The 22,598-nt window shown below is 30.5% G+C and overlaps 1 protein-coding gene across 5 annotated transcripts in view; it reads right to left on the bottom strand.

Annotated features, from left to right (window-relative positions):
- garz (Sec7 domain-containing protein garz) overlaps positions 1 to 22,598 on the bottom strand; it is a 201,682-nt gene that overhangs the window by 73,187 nt on the left and 105,897 nt on the right. For all 5 annotated transcript variants that reach the window (XR_012758824.1, XR_012758825.1, XM_075382294.1 and 2 more), the window contains exons 21-23: positions 18,875 to 18,974; positions 6,833 to 7,009; positions 1,040 to 1,160 (exon numbers count right to left, since the gene is read on the bottom strand). Coding sequence is in view for 3 of the 5 variants with exons in the window: in XM_075382294.1 (XP_075238409.1) it covers positions 1,040 to 1,160; positions 6,833 to 7,009; positions 18,875 to 18,974 (398 nt within the window). In the remaining 2 variants the exon portion in view is untranslated. The remainder of the gene's footprint in view (positions 1 to 1,039; positions 1,161 to 6,832; positions 7,010 to 18,874; positions 18,975 to 22,598) is intronic.

Raw genomic sequence — 22,598 nt, forward strand, 5'->3', positions numbered from 1 at the left:
ACTAGTTTACCACTAGACCAACTAGGGTTAGGTTGCTTATTTTAAATGGTATTAACTATGGTCAGCAGCTACTAAAAAACCAACAGCATCAGTTTAGTATTTTGCAATGGAATGTAAGAAAAATTATAATTAGCAACATTAAACTTTTAAATTTATACAAAATAATTTATTGAACACAACTGACATTGACCATTTAACAGATAGAACAGATAAACAGGCCAAAACAAAGTATAGAAAGAAAAAAAATGTTTACTTTATTCCATTAAGTAAGATGAATTTGAATCCAAAGCAATGATGTATTACATCTATGAATAAATGAGTCAGTAAATATAATGACTTTCACTGAGGAATATCAATAACAAAGACACTGATATTTATTTCTGAAAATAAATAAATACCATTAAACATGATGGTGCCTTAGATACTTTACAGTATTAATTTATACTGTAATTCCCATGCTACCAATGGATTTTGTAAGACACCACTGTTGCACAAATGGTCAGCCTGAGAGTGGAAAAATCAATTATTTAGTTACAAGCTACCTGAGGTAATACAAAGCAGCATAAAGAAATGTGCACTGAAAAACTAAATATTTACAGTAAAATTTTAATTTGCTCATATGATACTGGAAAACTTGCTTTAGACTGAACTTACAATAGACTGAAATAACTTTTCCTTTTCCTACTAACAAAAGTTTTTGCTTTAGATAACTTACTTTAGATTAAATTTAAAAGTATAAGTGAACATTTTAATACACACTATTAAAAAAAAAATTAAGCAAAAAATGTTCAATAAATATATATATAACACTTAGTACTTTACTACAGAAAAAAATTCATGTTTTAGCGAGATAATTTCTTGAACATGTAAAAATTGATTTTTTATGATTATTCATTGAAAAATGAATAATTTTAAAATAATTATTAATTGTTGAAGATTTTACAGTATGAATGAGCTTTAAGTGTGTGTCCAAAGTTTCAATTATATAAAATTATAATTTTTTTAAAAATAAAGACAGATGATAGAAATGAAAACATACCTGTTCCCATAGATATATATGAATAAATTGAACTAAGAAGACCAGTTTCAGCTTTTGGATTTAATTGTATCTCCTCTCTCATCAAAGAAATCTTTCCGCTGGTTTCAGTGAAGTCTTCAGCCTTACCATAAAACAACCAAGATCATTAAGTTAATTAATTAGATATCAATTAATAGATTAAATAGATTTTCTCGCTAAATCAAAATTTCAATAAAAATTAACAAAGTTAAAAACAAGGAACAGTAGAACTGATCCTTTTTCCATTAACTAAAATTTTCTTGTACCAAATTCTTTTAAGTTTTTCCAGCAGCTAGTTTAGAATCTGAATAGCTACTAAAAAAATTAAATCTTACTCAGACAAGGTCAACAAATATGAAATATTGGTAGTTATAATAGAATAATTAGATAAATTCAGCATAAAACTTACATTCATTATTTGATTCAATTCATATTCAGAAAATTATTCCTAATACCAAAGACCACTTCTTGTAAGGCATTCTCAGCTGTTTCCATACCAGAATTAAGTTAACAGAAAATAAACGAGAGTAATTTAAAATATAAAGAGACTAATTAAGAGTATTTAAGAGAGTAATTTTAAATATAAAAGAGAGTGAATTATTTTACTATTAAATATCAAAGGAAAAACTCATTCATTTATATCAGTAACTTTTTTCTTTTTTTTAAGTATGTATCTAATGACTGTAAAAGACCCAAAAACTACAATTATATAGATGGGGTCAGTAGAAGGAGAATGGAAGCAAGAAAGGACAAGGATGAAGTTAAGAGATGGGGTGAAGATGGGGAAGAACTGCATGAGGGGGTGTTGGAGAAGGAATGGGATTGAAATGGAAGGAGGCAGTAGTGGTGTAAGGGACCTGCTGCCAGGCAGAGCACTAGATGAAAATAATGACAGGCTCATTACTATTTACTATATAGTAATGAGCCTGTCTCATATAACTATATAACGTTAGAAATGTATATGTTAGTTACTGAGAATTGGTCTCAATGTATTTATTCAATGATAATTTCAATGACATTTATTCAAACTGATAATCTTAAGAATTGGCATTATATATGAAATGAATTACAACAATGATATATCAGCGAAATTTACAAATGATCTCTTAATTACAAACATATAAAATAATAAAACATGATAATTATAAAAATTATCATAGGGAAAAATGAGTAGATTTGTTGCAATCTGTAGAATGAAAAGAAATATCTAGAGAATAAATCATTTTCAACAATAAAAATCTAAATCATAAATTACAATATGAACACAATTGTAAAATAGTTATTTATCAATTTATTGTCAAAAAAAGTGGTCTGATGACCAATTATAGTTTCATGGTATTAAATGAATTTTGCAGCTTATCAAAAATGTCAAACCGACTAGGATTCAAACCTAGAACTTTCCAGATGAAAACATATTATCTTTATTTACATACAAAAGAATGTAAACGAAGACTAACTTAGAAACAAATTTTGTAATTAATCTATTTACAACATTAAGTCTTAAATAATTTTATTAAAAAAAAATAATAATAATAAATATTTCATGGTAAATAAAATAGATCCTCCAAATAAAATCAGTAAGATAAAAACAATAGCAATGATGAAATAATAACATATAACAAAATTAAAATATTCCATCATATCTTTTATATGTAAGGAAAATTCTCATGTGCATGTATGTGGGTGAATGCAAAGATTTAATTAATTTACTGAACCATATTTTGCCATCAATTTACTTCAATTTATCATATATGTTCAACAAAAGACAGGCAATTATAATAAATGATTGGTTACATATAATTATTTGATGAATAGGCAAATTAACCAGAACTCCCACACTGAGTAATCCTAAGGCTTACATAAGCTGTAAACATAAACTGATAGAATAGATATTCTGATGGATCGCTTGAAGTATAGAATACATTTTACATAACATTAATTAGTATAAAGAAATTTTTTTTTCATTTGGAAGTTTCATCACAGCCAATTCATCATGTAAGTGAAGATTATCCAGAAATGCAACAAATGACAGACAGTATTAATGAATAACTGATGTGACATCTGATAAGTACTCTCTTTTACACAATTCCTATTAGAATTTTAAGATATTCATAAATTAGTTTATTTATATGGTCATTCAAAGTAAACAACATTTTTAATTTTTTGTTTAATATAAAAAAACAAATATCATGCAGTACTTAAATCTGTTTTTAAGATTTATAGCCTAAGGATATCATCTATAAAGGTTTTGGTAACTCTTCATCATTGAAATCAATAATTTATTTTAGTTAGAATTCAAACGTGGCCACACAATCACAAAAGAAGAACAAAAAAATTTGTGACAAGCACAAAAGATTGAAAAAATTCATTTCATTTTGGATATCACTGAATAAAGACGTTTGAGGTTACTGATATTGAATAATTCAAGTTAACATATCTAATATAAGCATTTGCATGTAAAAAAATGAACTAGACAGGTGCCATGTTTGCTCATAATCAATCAAATATGCATTAAGTGGTTGTTTAAAGTTGTTTAGTATAGTCAAAATGAATTCTTAAGTCAAATCATAGCTATTGATAGATTCATCACAACAAACCAGAAATGAAACAGCAGTCAGAACAGTGGTAGAAGTTAGTCAAAGTGATCCACAGAAGGCAAATTCATTACATTGTTTGGAAAGGCTGTGACAAGTTTTTTTATGATGTTCAAGGAATAATAGTAATTAATCACTTTAAAAAAAGGAAACAGAATTACAGAATTCAAACACCATTATAATGATTTAATAATGATGCAAATTCTCTGATTTCTTGGGCTGATAAGTGTGGCTTTTGCCTCAATACAAAACAAATTTTTTTTATGTTTGGAAAAACCATTACAAGAGACTATAGCAAAATTTTATTACACCAATTAAACAATGAAATCAAACAAAAATAATGACATTTGATACAGAAAAAAGTATTTTTTTTTTACATCAAATATGCACCAGCTAACGAGGCAACAACTGCACTGATAAAATTACATGAATTATGCTGTGAACTGCTTCTATATTAACCAAGATTTAGTGTATGTGACTTTTCCTATTTTCAAATTTAAAAAAAATCTTGGTTAACCAAAGAAGACGAACAATTAGTAAAAGTCTAATTCAATGGAATTATTATCACAAGAAAATAAAAAAACTCATATGACAAGTAAAAGTTTCCCAATCTGATGCTCATAATTAACACCAACATATTGGATCTGAGAAGAAAGGTACGGTGAACACAAACTAACAGTTTCAGCAGAAAAGCATACCTTGCTTAAATAAAACAATAATAAGGGATGAACATTATGAACATAGTGGTATGCCCTAATAAAATCAAATAGTACAAGGACTGACACATAAATCTTAGAACTGATATAAATCTTGTAACTGTTAATATCATAGGAAGCGATTGCATTTTCAAGAGGAATTATAAAAATAGCAATTTAACTCAGTCAAATGATGTAGGATAATATTAAAAACTAACTTTCTAATACCCATAGACTTATGTCGAGATGTAAGTTATATTCTGTAATTAATTATGATAGGTATATCTAATTCTTGAATTCTTAATTTATCGCTTAACTTTATTAGCGAATGCACATAAATGATTATATCTTTAACTTTATTATACAGCAACTGTTAAAATTTAAGACAGCAAAATTGAAATCATTTTCACATAGCATCAGATCCAATCTAAACTAGCCGATTCATATGGAAACAAATTGTGATTAAAAATTTGAAAAAACCACAGTACTTTAATAAACTTATCTTCACAATTTTAACATTATCTTCTTTAATACATTTCCCTCAACGATCGCTACACTGTTCCATGCGAACTTTCCACTGGTCAAAACAGTATAAGAAGTTATTTTCAGAAAGCATGTTCATGGTCTCCATTGCTTTGTCTTTTACAGTTTCAACTGTCTCAAATCTCATTCCTTTCAGTGTTGATTTCGCCTTGGGGAATAGAAAAAAGTCATACAGGGCAAAGTCCATGAATAGGGTGGATGTTCTAACACAGGGATCCTATGCTTGGCTAAAAACGTCTTGACAGACAATGGAGTACGGGCCAGGATGTTGTTCTGATGAAGAAATCATGACTCGTTTTTCCACAATTCAGGTCGCTTTCTTCTTGTTCACAGAGAGTAGTTAGGACCTCAAGATAGTATAGCTGATTCACATTTTGAACTTCATGTACCCAATTTATGATCACAACTTCATGGATGTCAAAAAACATGGTCATCCTGGACACGGGTCATCTTCAATCTCTTGTCATCCCTCTTTGAACTGTTTAAACAACTCAAAAATCTGAGTGAATGATAAACATTCATCAATGTATAGTTACAATAGATTTCTGTGGTGGATTTTCCGAGTTTCACAAGAAATTTCACATTAACGTGTTGCTCTTTTAAAACACTTAACATTTTTCTGATGGGCTGCAGATGCAAGGTCCAATATGAACGAATGCCACAGTCTGATTACAGGGTTCGCAGTTGACTTGACAGTAGGAATGGAGAGAGGGGATGTCATGTGACTCGGCCGTGTGCCATTTGACCTTCACGCCCATGCTGTTTGTCTGTAGATTGATCAGTCCGTTTTTTTTTTTAGCCATACCTCGTACTCAAAAATTTTACTTGTTAATCTAAACTAAATGGCTATTTTGATTGTTAAATAATAATTATATGCAGATACGAAGGAAAAGCCTGTATATACATATACGTAGATAGTTTTAACAACAAAAGAAAAAATAATAACTTACTTGTTTTTATAGTAACAATAGGCTGATGCCTAGTAGCAATTAATATGATGAATGATAATGAATTTTGTAGGACAAGAAAATTACACGCCTGACCAGGGAGTCAAACATGGAACCTCTGTATGAAAGGCAGAGATGGCTTCACTCTGCCATGGAGATCAGTAAAGTGTTAATTGATTAATATGTATTGTTGACAATATAACCAAACAGTATTTAAGAGATACTGTATTGTTATTATGATGTTTTGTTAATTACTGCTTATCTATCAATTAATATGTTATTACTTCTTTTCTCATTAATTTATTTTCCTTTATATACTTTTTCTCAGTATTTACTGATGATAATGTTTAACAATCAAAATGACAAAATAATTTTAGATTTAAAATAAATGGTTTTTGAGCAATATTTAATTTTCCTCCTTTAAATGTTATTAAATATAAAAAATCGCATGTCTATAAAAAAAAAGTATAATAATAAAAATGATCTTATAGTAGAAAATCAGCCAACATCATACTTTAGCTGGTTTTACATTGCAAAAAACATAAAATTACCAACCAAACTTCTACGATTATATACGATTCCATATCTGTATTTCATAATATTTGTGATATTTATGAATATTATACATTCCATAAATATCACAAAATATGAAGGAATTCAACATTATATGATTGTAAAACATAAGCTTGATAAACAGTAAGTTTTCATCAGGACATAGTCGGCATAGTGTTCACCATAGGAGAAAAATATAGTCTTGAGGATTTAGTAAATGAATAAAATGCAGTAACAAGACATAATTTAGTGAACAAAAAATAATTCATTTACAATTTTACTGTGTTAGAAAATACAGACTAGCAAGATTTTAATTTTAATTTTTTTTTTTTTTCATAAATTACTCTCTCTAGATCTCACAAAATATAATTTTTTAATTTGATATTATAAATAATTAATTTCTTTTAAATGCTGAAAGAAAATTGTAGATAAATTACAACAAACCTCAACAAGAATTTTAGGAAGAAGTTTACATTTATATAACTGCAAAATACAATCGAGTACATTTCGCCAGCCCTCTCTAATTATATCTCCATGACGATGTGCAAGATTGAAGACTGTCATAGTTGCTAGTCGAGCTTTAGGATTCTGACCCAACGAAATTGTCAAATTATCTGGAGTCTGCAAGAAAACAGAAAGACTAAATAAAAAACAAGAAAATATTATTGAATAATTCCAAAGATAAGTTATGAAATTACACTGATATCTATTAATTATAGATGGGTCCGACCTAATTGGAATTCAACAGTTTGTCTTTTTCTAGCGGCAAATACAGATTACTACTTTGCAATTATTAATTTGCAAAATGTTTGGTTTTTAAAAAAGTTAAAAACTATTGTAATTTACTTTACTCTGTATATATTTTGACTAGTGTATATGTTTTAGTCTCTAAAGGTTAAGCATATCAGTAGTCGTGTTTTGAGTATTGTACAACTTTGCAAGCAATTACAATCGAGTCAGAAACTTTTAGATATTGTATGTCAGTTAGTATTTCTATAACATATATGTGTATGTGTTAATTTTGTTGAGAAAATTCTTAAATTTATAACTTTTTAAAAATTTTTGTTTTAAAGCAATGCTTCTTTTTTTATTTGATATATCTATACTTTTATTCAAAGATTATTATATTGTCTTATTAAGAGTTAAGATCTGGATTTTTTAAATAAATATTTTTGAACTAGGTTTCTTAATGATAATATAAATCTTTGAAAAAACCTTAAAAAATAGAAATTCTCAATGATTACAAATTATAAAGGCAGATAAGTTGAGGAGAAAGGAGGGATGTGATAATTTGTAAAAAAACATAAAATTTTATAGCAATTATAATTTGTGTATTTGTTTTATCATCTTATTCACTCTCATTAATACAGCAACATGGTGTATAAGTCGATTCTTGTTAAGTATTATTTATTCATAATTTTATCACTGTAAAACTTTTATGGATAATATTATTTCTCAATTTTATATTCCTTTTCCTTGTGATTATTAAAGAACAAGCAAAAAGGTCATATAAATTTACATTACTAAAACACATAGACTCCAGTGACTTTTTTTATTACAGCATGTCCACAAAGAGGTTTGTCAGAGTGGGCAATTGACTGTAGATAATTTATTTAAGGACTAGTATCCTCCCCATCATGGCTTCGCCTGCACTATATGGTTACTTGTGTTTCTTGTAGTCAGGGGATATTTAGCTGGTCATGGCTTGCTTTGCTTGCCCTTCCTGTTTAGTTAGAGGGCTCTGCACCTTGGACCCCGCTGTGTTCATTAAATTCATGTTTGTGAAAATAATATGATAAATAAAAATTAAAGCATGCTCAATTTATTAAACAATTCAGTGTATTATAATTTCTACCCAAGAGTTTGGTCAATACAGGACCCAAAATTTGAATGATCTAAGAATGTGGGTTTTAAAACAATCAGCCTCCATCTTAAAAATATTAATTATAACTGGTTTCCTGTACTTCATACGAGTAAAAATATATTGTGCCTGGTTCTTAGCTTTACCCGACAAACATCACTAAGAGGAGGTGACCGACCATTCTTTGTTTCTAATTTTTCTTTAAATCTTTTAATTATTTTTATTTTGTTTTTTAGTCAGTTAACTGGAGGCAGGTGCAGCCAATTATGTTGCACATACAATTACAGTAGCCGTGTTGGTTGAGCTGCGCTGTACACAGTTGAGCCCCTTAAAAAATAAAAATAAAAATAGATGTTTATTTGAAGAATATTTGCAAGCCCCAATCTAGTGAATATCTTTTTAGTACAGTTAGAAATGTGGGAAAATTTATAATCATTGTTCAAATTTTTTTACCTTTCTTTACCCCTATGAAGGTTGAATTACAAAAAATCTAGAAATTGGTTTTTAGATATTTACATGAAAATTACACAAACCAAAATTGAAGCTGATATCTTGATTTGTTAGTGAGAAATTTAAAAAAATGGCCAGGTTTCAAAAAAATTCAAAATCTATTTTGCACTTTTTAAATTTGAAATTTCAAAAATTTAAACATTAGTCTTTAGATATTGATAAAGTTATACACACCAAAAATCAAGCTGATATCTTCATTTGTTACTGAGAAATTAAAAAAAAATAGCTGGGTTTCATAAAAAATTCAAAATTCATTTTAACCTGTTAAACTTGGAATTTCAAAAAATCTAGATATTATTTTTTAGATATTCACATGAAGAATACACCCACCAAAAATGAAGTTGATATTTTCATTCGTTATCGAAAATTAAAAATAATAATAAATTTAATTATTACTATATTTTAACACTCTGAACTCAAAATTTCAAAAAATCATTTCTTATTGTGCACTTATACCGTAAGAACATGTATACAAATATCAATTTATCTTTAATAGTTTTTGCTGGGTGTTGATGAATCATCACAAAAATAAGGGATATCGGATGTATCACATATGGTATAATAAAATAATAGAAAAGGTTCATAAAAAAACATATTTCCTAAAATACATTGTTTGCAAGTTATGGCTAGTGAAAGACTTTGCTTGGACTTCAGTGAATTGAGGTCATACTAAAATTTTTAGATATTAATTAAGGGGCAGCAATAGTGATTTCTAATGGTTTTTGACTTGAAATATCGAATAAAATGGATCCCAGAATCATATCTAAAGTAGTGTTTGAAAAATCTGGTATAAAAACCCTGGTTTTATGATTGATATACAATAACTTTATTAAAAGGGTAATAAACACATAAAACTTTTAAACAAAACTTGTAAAGAATGTAATTCTCAACAAATAGTGTAAGATAACTGAATAAAAAAAGAAAAGATAGAAAAATTCAAATTTTATTTATAAACAGTTCACTAGACCAAAGTGCGTTATACATAACAAGTTAATAATTTTTTTTTTGTCTTCAGTCATTTGACTGGTTTGATGCAGCTCTCCAAGATTCCCTATCTAGTGCTAGTCGTTTCATTTCAGTATACCCTCTACATCCTACATCCCCAACAATTTGTTTTACATACTCCAAACGTGGCCTGCCTACACAATTTTTCCCTTCTACCTGTCCTTCCAATATTAAAGCGACTATTACAGGATGCCTTAGTATGTAGCCTATAAGTCTGTCTCTTCTTTTAACTATATTTTTCCAAATGGTACTTTCTTCATCTATTTGCCGCAATACCTCTTCATTTGTCACTTTATCCACCCATCTGATTTTTAACATTCTCCTATAGCACCGCATTTCAAAAGCTTCTAATCTTTTCTTCTCAGATACTCCGATTGTCCAAGTTTCACTTCCATATAAAGCGACACTCCAAACATACACTTTCAAAAATCTTTTCCTGACATTTAAATTCATTTTTGATGTAAACAAATTATATTTTTTACTGAAGGCTCGTTTAGCTTGTGCTATTCGGCATTTTATATCGCTCCTGCTTCGTCCATCTTTAGTAATTTTACTTCCCAAATAACAAAATTCTTCTACCTCCATAATCTTTTCTCCTCCTATTTTCACATTCAGTGGTCCATCTTTGTTATTTCTACTACATTTCATTACTTTTGTTTTGTTCTTGTTTATTTTCATGCGATAGTTTTTGCGTAGGACTTCATCTATGCCGTTCATTGTTTCTTCTAAATCCTTTTTACTCTCGGCTAGAATTACTATATCATCAGCAAATCGTAGCATCTTTATCTTTTCACCTTGTACTGTTACTCCGAATCTAAATTGTTCTTTAACATCATTAACTGCTAGTTCCATGTAAAGATTAAAAAGTAACGGAGATAGGGAACATCCTTGTCGGACTCCCTTTCTTATTAGGGCTTCTTTCTTATGTTCTTCAATTGTTATTGTTGCTGTTTGGTTCCTGTACATGTTAGCAATTGTTCTTCTATCTCTGTATTTGAACCCTAATTTTTTTAAAATGCTGAACATTTTATTCCAGTCTAAGTTATCGAAAGCCTTTTCTAGGTCTATAAACGCCAAGTATGTTGGTTTGTTTTTCTTTAATCTTCCTTCTACTATTAATCTGAGGCCTAAAATTGCTTCCCTTGTCCCTATACATTTCCTGAAACCAAATTGGTCTTCTCCTAACACTTCTTCCACTCTCCTCTCAATTCTTCTGCGTAAAATTCTAGTTAAGATTTTTGATGCATGACTAGTTAAACTAATTGTTCTGTATTCTTCACATTTATCTGCCCCTGCTTTCTTTGGTATCATAACTATAACACTTTTTTTGAAGTCTGATGGAAATTCCCCATTTTCATAAATATTACACACCAGTTTGTATAATCTATCAATCGCTTCCTCACCTGCACTGCGCAGTAATTCTACAGGTATTCCGTCTATTCCAGGAGCCTTTCTGCCATTTAAATCTTTTAATGCTCTCTTAAATTCAGATCTCAGTATTGTTTCTCCCATTTCATCCTCCTCAACTTCCTCTTCTTCCTCTAAACACCATTTTCTAATTCATTTCCTCCGTATAACTCTTCAATATATTCCACCTATCTATCGACTTTACCTTTCGTATTATATATTGGTGTACCATCTTTGTTTAACACATTATTAGATTTTAATTTATGTACCCCAAAATTTTCCTTAACTTTCCTGTATGCTCCGTCTATTTTACCAATGTTCATTTCTCTTTCCACTTCTGAACACTTTTCTTTAATCCACTCTTCTTTCGCCAGTTTGCACTTCCTGTTTATAGCATTTCTTAATTGCCGATAGTTCCTTTTACTTTCTTCATCACTATCATTCTTATATTTTCTACGTTCATCCATCAGCTGCAATATATCGTCTGAAACCCAAGGTTTTCTACCAGTTCTCTTTATTCCACCTAAGTTTGCTTCTGCTGATTTAAGAATTTCCTTTTTAACATTCTCCCATTCTTCTTCTACATTTTCTACCTTATCTTTTTTACTCAGACCTCTTGCGATGTCCTCCTCAAAAATCTTCTTTACCTCCTCTTCCTCAAGCTTCTCTAAATTCCACCGATTCATCTGACACCTTTTCTTCAGGTTTTTAAACCCCAATCTACATTTCATTATCACCAAATTATGGTCGCTATCAATGTCTGCTCCAGGGTAAGTTTTGCAGTCAACGAGTTGATTTCTAAATCTTTGCTTAACCATCATATAATCTATCTGATACCTTCCAGTATCGCCTGGCTTTTTCCAAGTGTATGTTCTTCTATTATGATTTTTAAATTGGGTGTTGGCAATTACTAAATTATACTTCGTGCAAAACTCTATAAGTCGGTCCCCTCTTTCATTCCTTTTGCCCAGCCCGTATTCACCCACTATATTTCCTTCCTTGCCTTTTCCAATGCTTGCATTCCAATCTCCAACTATTATTAAATTTTCATCTCCTTTTACGTGTTTAATTGCTTCATCAATCTCTTTGTATACACACTCTACCTCATCATCATCATGGGCGCTTGTAGGCATATAGACGTTAACAATCGTTGTCGGTTTAGGTTTTGATTTTATCCTTATTACAATGATTCTATCGCTATGCGTTTTGAAATACTCCACTCTCCTCCCTATCTTCTTGTTCATCACGAAACCTACTCCTGCCTGCCCATTATTTGACGCTGAGTTAATTACTCTAAAATCACCTGACCAAAAGTCGCCTTCCTCTTCCCACCGAACCTCACTAATTCCTACTATATCCACATTTGTCCTACCCATTTCCCTTTTTAAATTTTCTAGCCTACCAACCTTTTTTAAGCTTCTAACATTCCACGCTCTGACTCGTAGAATGTTATTTTTTAATTTTCTGGTGACCCCTTCCTTAGTAGTCCCCACCCGGAGATCCGAACGGGGGACTATTTTACCTCCGGAATATTTTACCAAGGAAGGCGCCTCCATTATTGCTATGTGAAAATGCAGAGAGCCACATTTTCTTGGAAAAAAAGCAGCTGTAGTTTTCCATTGCTTTCAGCTGCGCAGTACTCAGAGGATTGAGTGATGTTGATACGGCCGTTTAAGTCGTCCTGACTCACGCCCCTAACAACTACTGAAAGAGCTGCTGCCCTCTTTCAGGAATCATTCCTTAGTCTGGCTCTCAACAGATACCTCTCCGATATGGTTGCACCTTCGGTCCAGCTACTCTGTATCCCTAAGCACTCAAGCCCCCTCACCAACGGCAAGGTCTCAGGATTCATAGAGGAGGTTAGTTAATAATAAGTTATAACAAGTTAATAATAAATGTTCAAAATAGAGTCCTGCATTTCCAACACATTTTTTGGCCATTCCTGTACTTCTTTTATTGCTCTTTTTAGTTTTTCAGGACTGTTTTTAAATTGCTGACACATCCATAGTGTGGACAATTAATTTGTCAAAAGAATGTATTTTTGTTTTGTATATAATATTTTTCATCCATCCCCAGACGCAAAAATCTAAAGGTGTTAGATCAGAGAATGTTGGTGGCCAGGAATGTGAACCTCCACGACTGATCCATTTCTCAGGGAAATGATGATTTAAGTGAGTAGACATGGCACAGCAGAAGTGGGGAGGAGTGCCATCATGCTGGAAGTACACTTTGCATCTCAGTGCTAGAGAAATATCTTCAAGCAGATGCGACAATTCTTCTTGAAGAAAGTGCAAGTAATTCTCAGTATTTAAGTGGTCAATTAATATGAACAGTCCAAACAGCTGATTGTGAAGAAAGCTGCACTATACATTGACACTAAATCTGTGTAGAAAATTGTCTTCCACTGTTTCATAACTTACACAATGAGCATACATAGGCAAATTTACTTTGCCCATGTATGCTCATTGTGTAAGTTAATGATGCCATCTTGAGTTAAATCTGCCTTGTTGGTAAACATAACATATTTGCAAAATTGTTGAATTGTTTTCCACCAGTTGCAGAACACCAAGCGAAGCAGACCATCTCCTGGGGGTAGATGTTGAACTGGCTGTTTATGACATTTGTTTACATGTCTCCCAAACCAAATGTGAAACTCTGATTTGCTTTTGTCATTTACTAACGCTTGGAATGCATCGATAATAATTTCATCAAAACAGCGTTGTGTTGGACAAATCGTTTGTAGCTGGTATGAATACTAGGTAGTGAATCTCTTTCCTGAAGATTGTGAAAAGTCATACTAATTGTTTTGGGATCTGGTATCTTGCAATTTGGAAAATGTATTTCATATTCTACTGCAGCAGTTTATTACAACTGCTGCATTATTTATCTAATTAAGATTATATACACCCAAGATGATACCACATCAGCATATTCCTCTGTTGTAAATAAGTATCGCATTAAATCACAGAAAATCCTCGCTAACGACAACATAGTTCACAGTATCCGATAAACTTAATGTACCTTACAGAATAGTTTAAACACTAATACGGTATTGTGTACTGTTTATCATCTATTATTTTACTGCCAACTTTGAAATAGTAATTTTTTATAATCTACTTTATTTCTTGACATTAATAAAGAAATTATGACCTAATTAATTTTTATTTGTCTATTTTTATTCCACAATTTTTATGTAATTTCCAGTTTTTTAACAATAATTTTTAACTGTAAATTTTGTTTTTAAAAAAACTTTTACATCGTAAAAAAGAATTGTGTTTTTGTTTACATGAAATAAGTTCTTTCCTGATAAATGTAGTTAGTAATGTACTGTTTCTGAATAAAACTAAAATTTTTCTCTCTTTTATTCAACTTATCTTACACAATTTTGTTCAGAATTAAATTCTCTACAAGTTTTGTTTAAAGGTTTTATGTGTTTTGAAACATTTTAGGAGATATATCTATATGAATTTTTTCAATTATTTTCATGAGTAGAATAAGTTATGAAAGTCCAAGTAGAATTTTGTGATACACCTGTATGTGTGTGTATGTATATATACATAAATAAGGAGTGATTATAAAAACCTTCTCAAGAGTTCAGGAGATTTCCCCAAATTGAAGTACAGAAAATCCTTTATATCAACATATGTCAGGAAACACTAAGATTACTGGCTCTCCGCCATTTTGTATTTTTAACATAAAAGTTTTATTTCTCAGGAATGGTTAATTGTATCGAGCTGAAATTTCTTTCACTGCCAGGGTACAAGAGGTTTACTGGTATAAAAATAATGAACCTGATCTCTCAATCCATTTTAATATGGTTGGCCATGTAAACTTTTTAATGGTTAATATCATTAGAATTGCTGGTTTATTTAAATGTTATGTAATAAAAAATGTTAAGTGTTATGACAAATAAAATGACATCATATTTATGGGGTATTCCACTTTAATTCAACAAATTTTCAAAAATATTATTGCATCGCTATTTTTGATTTTGATGATATTTGGTGTATTATAACTACCCACCTTATAGTGGCCAAAAATATTTTTTTTATATTTAAAAAAAAAAGTTCTTCTTGAGTATATTCTAACTCCTCAACAGGTAAAAACAGCCATTTTCGTCACGTTTTCCATGAGCTATAGCATTCTTAGTATACATCATGTAGACGGTCAAAAAGGTCTTTTTGAAAGAGTAAAGATGGAACTTCATCTCAGTGTACTTGAAATTTATTTTGTTACATAACCAAATCTTATAATGTTTACTGAAGTTCCATTTACAAATTGTTGCTTTTTCAAATTTTGGGCCCAAAATAAATAATGAAGGGGTTACGGTAACAGGCCTGCTTTTTACCTTTTAACTCTTAGGTACTAGTAGTACCTATAAAAAAAAATTGGACTGTTATCCTTCATTAAAAAACAAAATGGTCACCAAATCCTAAGATTTTGAAAATGTCTCATTTTTGGGACCCAAAAACCTCATGTGGGACAGGTGGCAAAAATCTGAAATGTTTACAGCAGTAGTACTTTTTATGTACTTTAAAACCATATAAAATTTATTTTATTACTTGAAGGGGTTGATGAGTAAAGAAGCCATCAAAACCGCTAAAAACACTGTTCCTTCCAATATTAAACAATGTATCCAAGATACTGATGTTATGTATTTTTTCAGGTTATAAAAATTACAACTACACTCATTAGAATGAATAAGTTGATAATTAATAAACAGTCAATTACAAAATGAAAAATATTCAATCACAGAATAATAATTACAAATGGAGAAATAATTCAAATACATTAACAAGTTGTTCAATTCACTTTTACCTTATTTTACTCCTGCTAATGGAAGTTATGAATAAATCTTGCACTTTTTGATAACAAACTTAACTAACATAACTTAGTACTCCTATCATTTTTTTATTGAGTAGAACTGAGAAGTCCTTATTCATCTTTGGTGTAATGTTGTGTCCTCTTTCAGTAGTTGATAGAAAAAGCTCTGAAGGTTGAGAATCTTTAAAATATTTTCAACTGCAACTGTTTTCGTAACTGCAAGAGGATGAGCACTACTGGTTGCATCAGGACAGTGACACTTGCTATACAGCTCGCTCTATTATGGAGATGCTACAGAATTTTTTTGGTGGAAGAATTATTTCTAAAGGATTTTGGCCCCAAGATCCCCTGATTCAATTAGTTCAGGCTTGCAAGTATAGTAGCAATCCACACAGTAGCCAGGAAATGGTCAAACATGGATAGAAATAGATGGTCATCATCTTCAACTCCTGTAAATTATTATCTAAGTTTTGCCAATAAACTATTGTTTATAGACTAAAGTAAGTGATGAGGCCTGTTGTAAGTTGTAAGAAGAGAGAGAGATAGAGAAAGAATGAGAGGAGTGGGAGAGGGAGCAAGTGGGTGAGAGAGAGAGAGAGAGAGTGAGGGGATGAGAGTGAATGAGAGGGGGGGAGAGCCATCTTACATACATATATATTGCATTTCAATTATCAATTTAAGTACTTTCTTCATCAGTGATAAAATCTAAAGAGTTTAGCTAAGTTTTGCTTAATATTAAATATTAATGTTGTAGTTTCTTCTTACACATGTACTACACTTTTTTCAAAATGTTAATCATTTTACCCTTTCCAAACTGCATGATCATTTAAAGAGAACCCAAATAATTTTTGCTAAATTTTCTTTAGTTTTATCTAACATGTAAAAATTATAAAATTCCTAACGGTTTCTGGAACTGTAGAAAATAATCCACCAACTAATTAACGACTTACTCAACACCTACTAATATTAATAGACAAATAGATAATTTTTATTACAGTTTCCTCATAAATTTGCAAATGGTAGCCCTTTAGATCTGCAGTACTTTTTACTTCCACTAGCATTAAATCTTAATTTCTAATAATCCTAATTCTGTTATATTCTTTCTATCCCTTCACTTTAATTGACTCCAAATTATTTCCCTGAATCAATGCAAGATATTGAAAACCCAAACTGAGGAGATGCACACTTTGAATATCAGACAAGTTCCACCTCTACATTACTTGTGTGAAAGTAAGTAAAACAAAGCATGGTTGCCTCTCCAGAATGTTACTGTTTAATGTTCACTGAATCAGATTTTATTTTTGTGCTCATGAAGGTTCGATCATAAATGAGAGGACCGCTAAATAAATTAACATCAAAAGAGGCTTGATAAAAATTAGTTGCATTTAGGTTTTCAGTACAAGAGAGAGATGAGAGCAGGGAACTCTCTGCAGCCCAAAAAATGTTCAGTATGGGTAGGAAAATGGAATAAGAAACACGGGACAGAGATCAGAATAGAAGCATACCGTGAAAAATATAGTTCAAGAAAATGCAAAGATCTCCAATAGAAAGCAAAGCAACTGAACTCTTAAACCAAACAAACTGAAGTCAACTGAGGAACAAGTATCCACCTTATAGTTACTGATCTAAATCAGTAAGAAGGTGAGTACAATTTCTACTAAAAATCCAAGAATAGCAATCAGGAAATTGTACAATTCAATAATTGTATAACAGACTAGATATTCAAATAATATTTAGGATTCAGTCAGATTAATCTTTATTTAGTAAAAAAAAGGCTGTATGAATAAAATAATAACAAAAGGAGCTAGTCAAAAACCCCGTGGTAAGCAGAATTCACACTAAAGAAAAATGAAAGTACATTACTGGAGTTGTTCGCATATTACGGTAATATAAAACTTCAATTTTTTTTAATAATATGTTTATATTAACTTCAAACTGAACACTGAATTCTTATACGTTCTCAATTCTAAAAAAATGAATTTAAAGCAAGAATTGAAAAATTATATGAAAGAGCACTTGCACAAACACACACAAATAAAATAAAATGATATATAATGTCAAAGAAAATAGTAAAACAATTTAAATATCTAGGGGAAATAATAACTTATAATTTAAATGAAAAAGTGACATGGCAAAACAGGACAAATAAAATGATTAAATCCCAAAAATTAACTTGGTCAACATATAACAAAAAATGCCTTTCTGCTAAAACAAAACTTAAACATTATAAAACTGTAGTACAGCCAGAAGTCACCTACGGAAGCGAGACCCTTTTCAAAATCACTCAGAAAAACCGAATTGAAAAAATTCTGAAAATAGAGAGGAGAATTGTCAGAACGTGTATCAATAAAAAAACACCAAAAAGAAGGCCAATGGTGGATTGTGCCAAATGAGGTGGTGTATCGAGAAATAGAGCCTGTTACTGATACTATGCGGAAAAAAAGAATCTCTTTCTTCGGTCATCTCATAAGGACACCGCAAACAAGACTGTCAAGAAATATCATTGAAAAGCTCTGGTTCCAAAAGCTAGAAGTAGGATGGATCAAAGAAATTAGAGAAGATATGAAAGAATTGGGAATTTCCCTGACTGACCTACAGAATAAAACTGGAAAAATTACAAAGCTAAAAGATAAAAGCATTAGATTTAAACAAAAGACAGACAAACGACAAAATACAACGAAGAGGGTGTTTACAGATGAAGAAAAGAAAGCAAGATCTGAACGGATGAAGAAATACTGGGCAGCTCGAAAGAGTAAAATAACACGCTTTTCTCAGAAAAGATCCAACTAAAATTGACTTAAGTGGTCCCATGTTGGCCGTAAAAGCATAATAATAATAATAATGTCAAAGCTGAAATAATTAATACAATAAAATCTTACCTCTGCTGAATTCAGGAGCATAGTAAATTTACAAAGAGAAGCGATAATATGATCAAACACATTGCTCATTCCATAGTGTGCAGATATCATAGCACATTTCCTAGAAAAGTGAATTACAATTAAATAAAACAAAAATATAAAAAAGAGCCGTGCACATAACTAGACATCAATTACTTTGCTAAGTAAATTTTTCATTACCGATTGCTCCATACCATTTTTATCTTATGAATAAATAAATTATACTATACAAAACACAGAAAAGAAAGTGTGGTAAGTTTCCATTCATCAGTAACCAATGAGGTACATTTGCCCTATGAGGTAAAGGAATGGAAAAAGCTACGATTGCAATATTATGATCTTGCAATATTACGATCCTTTTTTCAACCGGACAAAGAAAAATCCTATCACTGATTTTGGGTTATGGTAGCTAAAGAAATAGAACATTACCTGTTATGAAAGGAACCTTGTAATTAAAGGAGAGAGAATCAACAAGCAAAAAAGGTGATGTGAACATTATACAAAAAGAGAATATTTGTCATTAAAAAGAAAAATTAAAAGTAGAAAAAACTACCAAAAAGTATGAAACAAAACTCGCTGAGTAGGCTCAACTTACCAACATAAACTAATTTATTTAAAAATACTCCCTGTGCAAATTATTAATGTTAGAAGAAACAATTCAATTTCTGACAGACCATTAAATTATAAAGTAAATTCAAGTGCAGAAATAACCTTTGAACTACTGGCTGAGGAAAACTATAAGTAATGGTTATCTAGCACTTCTGGGAGAAACAAACTGCTACTTCTTAATGTCACACTGATTAAAAAAATACCCATTTAAAAAACAATGCAGATTCAAACAGGGCCTGTGGTTGGCAATTTAGGAATTAATGAACAATGGTAGTGGTTGATTGATGTGTATCTGAGAAGTATCGTCACAAGGCTTGCCAAGAAACACAGTTTAATGGCAATTAGTGGTGTAAATGAGTATATATAATAGAAAATTAACTTGTTACTGAGAAATAACAATTATTATAATATAAGACATAAGACTAGACAGTTACAACTACAATGAAATTATTAAATCCTTTAAGGATTATAAAGCAAAAGTAGGTATGGTTTAGTAACAATAATCTTGTTCTAAAACCAACTAAAAAAATAACAAGGAAACCATGGATTGGATATTTAATGTTTGAAAATAAATTCTGAATATTTATTAAAAGAAATAAAATTTGTTTATTGTTAGGACTCCAATATTCTGTGAGAATACAGTGTCAAAGACAGTATTGGTGAACAATTTTCAAGATAATAGCATAGAAAATCTGATTAAAATTACAATGTTTTGAAAAAATGAAAGTAAGATTAAAAAGAAGATTATTTTATTGTCGTAACTAATTTAAAAAATTCACTTATACTAAAAATATTTAAATTTTCATTTTATTCTACACATATTTCAAATTCTTTATGTTTTATCCATATAGAATTAATTTGTTAATCACTTAGTTTGGTGTAGATAATCTCCTTTTTATTTTATATTTTCTATCATTATTTACAAATAAATTATTTGCACTTTATTTTCAAATAAATATGTATGGTTTTTATTATGTTAAATTTATTTGTATAACTTTTACAAAAATTGTTTTATGAAACCGATGACATTTTAATTCAAAGCAATTGGTATACACTTATACATGCAAAAGCCTGCAAAGATAATTCATTAATATCGTTATTCACAGATATGAAATTTCATATCGTTATTCCCAAATATATCTAGGAAAATTTATTTTGATTGACAACCCTTAAGAGATTAAATTATATAAGAGGATGAAAACGAATACCAATAATGTTTGACCCTGCAACCAGGAAAGTACATTTATCTTAGGATGTATATATAAATATATATAATATATTATAATTGACAAAAATTTCTTTCTTAGCAGTAGCTTATTATTTAAAGGAATCATCCATGATGATTCCTTTCCTTACCTTACCAGTAGGAATCATCATTGAATCACTCTCTTAGTTCATTAGGCTGCTTTTTTCTTGGATGACTTGTGCTGAGTTCTGTATTTTTATTCCAAAAGATTCTCAGAAAAAGTAAGGAAAAGTTACTTTTATAAAATCTCTAGGGAATTAAAAGAAAATGTGCTTGAGTAGGATGCACATAGTCTGCAAGAGGTAGGAACTTGTAACCTGACATGGATGATTCCTTTAAATAATAAGCTAATGCTAAGAAAGAAATTTTCGTCAATTACCTGTATGAAGGAAAATACAGTAGACGCATGTTAATCTATGGGAATCAAGTAATAAATGATGCTAAATATGAGGTGTGGCTATTAAATAATGAGACTAATGCTGTAAAATATTTTGTTATTTTAAATTTATACTTATTTAGTTATTATCCTCTTCAATGTACACCCCTCCTCTATTCCTACAACACTCCAAGCGAATTTTCGAAACAGTGCTGGAAGTCTTCTTTTGTGAGATTTTTCATGATGCGTGCCGCTTTTTCTTTCACAGCTTCAACGGTCTGAAATCTTGCCTTCTAATGCAGATTTGACCTTGGGGAACAGATAAAAGTCACATGGTACCAGGTCAGGCGAATAAGGTGGATGGTCTAACAATGGGATGTTATACTTGGCTAGAAATGTCTTGACAGACAATGCAGTGTGAGCCGGTGCATTGTCCTGATGACGAACCCATGACTTGTTCTTCCACAATTCGTGTTGTTTTTTTCTTATGTTTTTTTCACAGAGTTGAGCAAGGACCTCAAGGTAGTAATGTTGATTAAGAGTTTGAGCTTCAGGAATCCAGTGAAGGTACAAAATCCCATGAAAATCGAAAAAAACAATCATCACCACTTTGAATTTTGATCGTCATCTTCAATGTCTTCTTGGCCATCTTGGAAATACTTAAACCACTGAAAAACCCATGTACATGATAAATATTCATTGGGATATACTTTTTTTAAATAAAGATATAAATTTCAGTAGCGCTTTTTCCAAGTTTCATATGAAATTTCACAATTCTTTGCTCTAATAAAACACTTATCATTTTTTTGGCAAAACAAAATATAAACAGATGTTATCCAAACGAAGGCCACAGCCATACTAATATGCCCAAAGAAACTGGAGTAGCAACTATCAAAAGAGAAGGCTTCATGCTACACAGCGCTGTCAGGTGTACAAATTTGGTGTATTCGCAGTTCTTGTATAGCAGCATTAGTCTCGTTATTTAACAGCTACACTTTGTATACTACTCGATAACTCCAGCATTCTAAATACCCCATCCTTATTTTTCTCTTTGAATTGTCTCTAAACATATTAAGCTGGATGATTTTATGGGTTTATATTTTGTAATCAAATTACAATGAAATAAGAATTTACCTCAGAAACACCAACAATAACTACAAAAAATTTTCTGCTTCCTTTCAAACACCCTAAAAGGGTCGTTTACCTATGATGAAGAGGAACAAATGCTTATGTAATAATCAACAAGTTTGTTAATTTTATCTTCAAAAGACCACTCAATTTACAAAGAGATAAATACCTTGAAAATAACAAGTGTTCAATAACTACGTGAGAATCTAGATTAAGATAATGCATGAAAAGTCTACTGGTATGCTGAGAGACCTGCAGTGAATTGAAGGACACTTCTATTCTTATGCAGAAAACATAATAAAATGGTAGAGTCCCTTCTGACAATTTGAAATTGAATTGTGGGCTAA

The sequence above is a fragment of the Lycorma delicatula genome, chromosome 1 (genome assembly GCF_047948215.1).
Source record: "Lycorma delicatula isolate Av1 chromosome 1, ASM4794821v1, whole genome shotgun sequence".
In the NCBI taxonomy this organism is placed as follows: domain Eukaryota; kingdom Metazoa; phylum Arthropoda; class Insecta; order Hemiptera; family Fulgoridae; genus Lycorma; species Lycorma delicatula.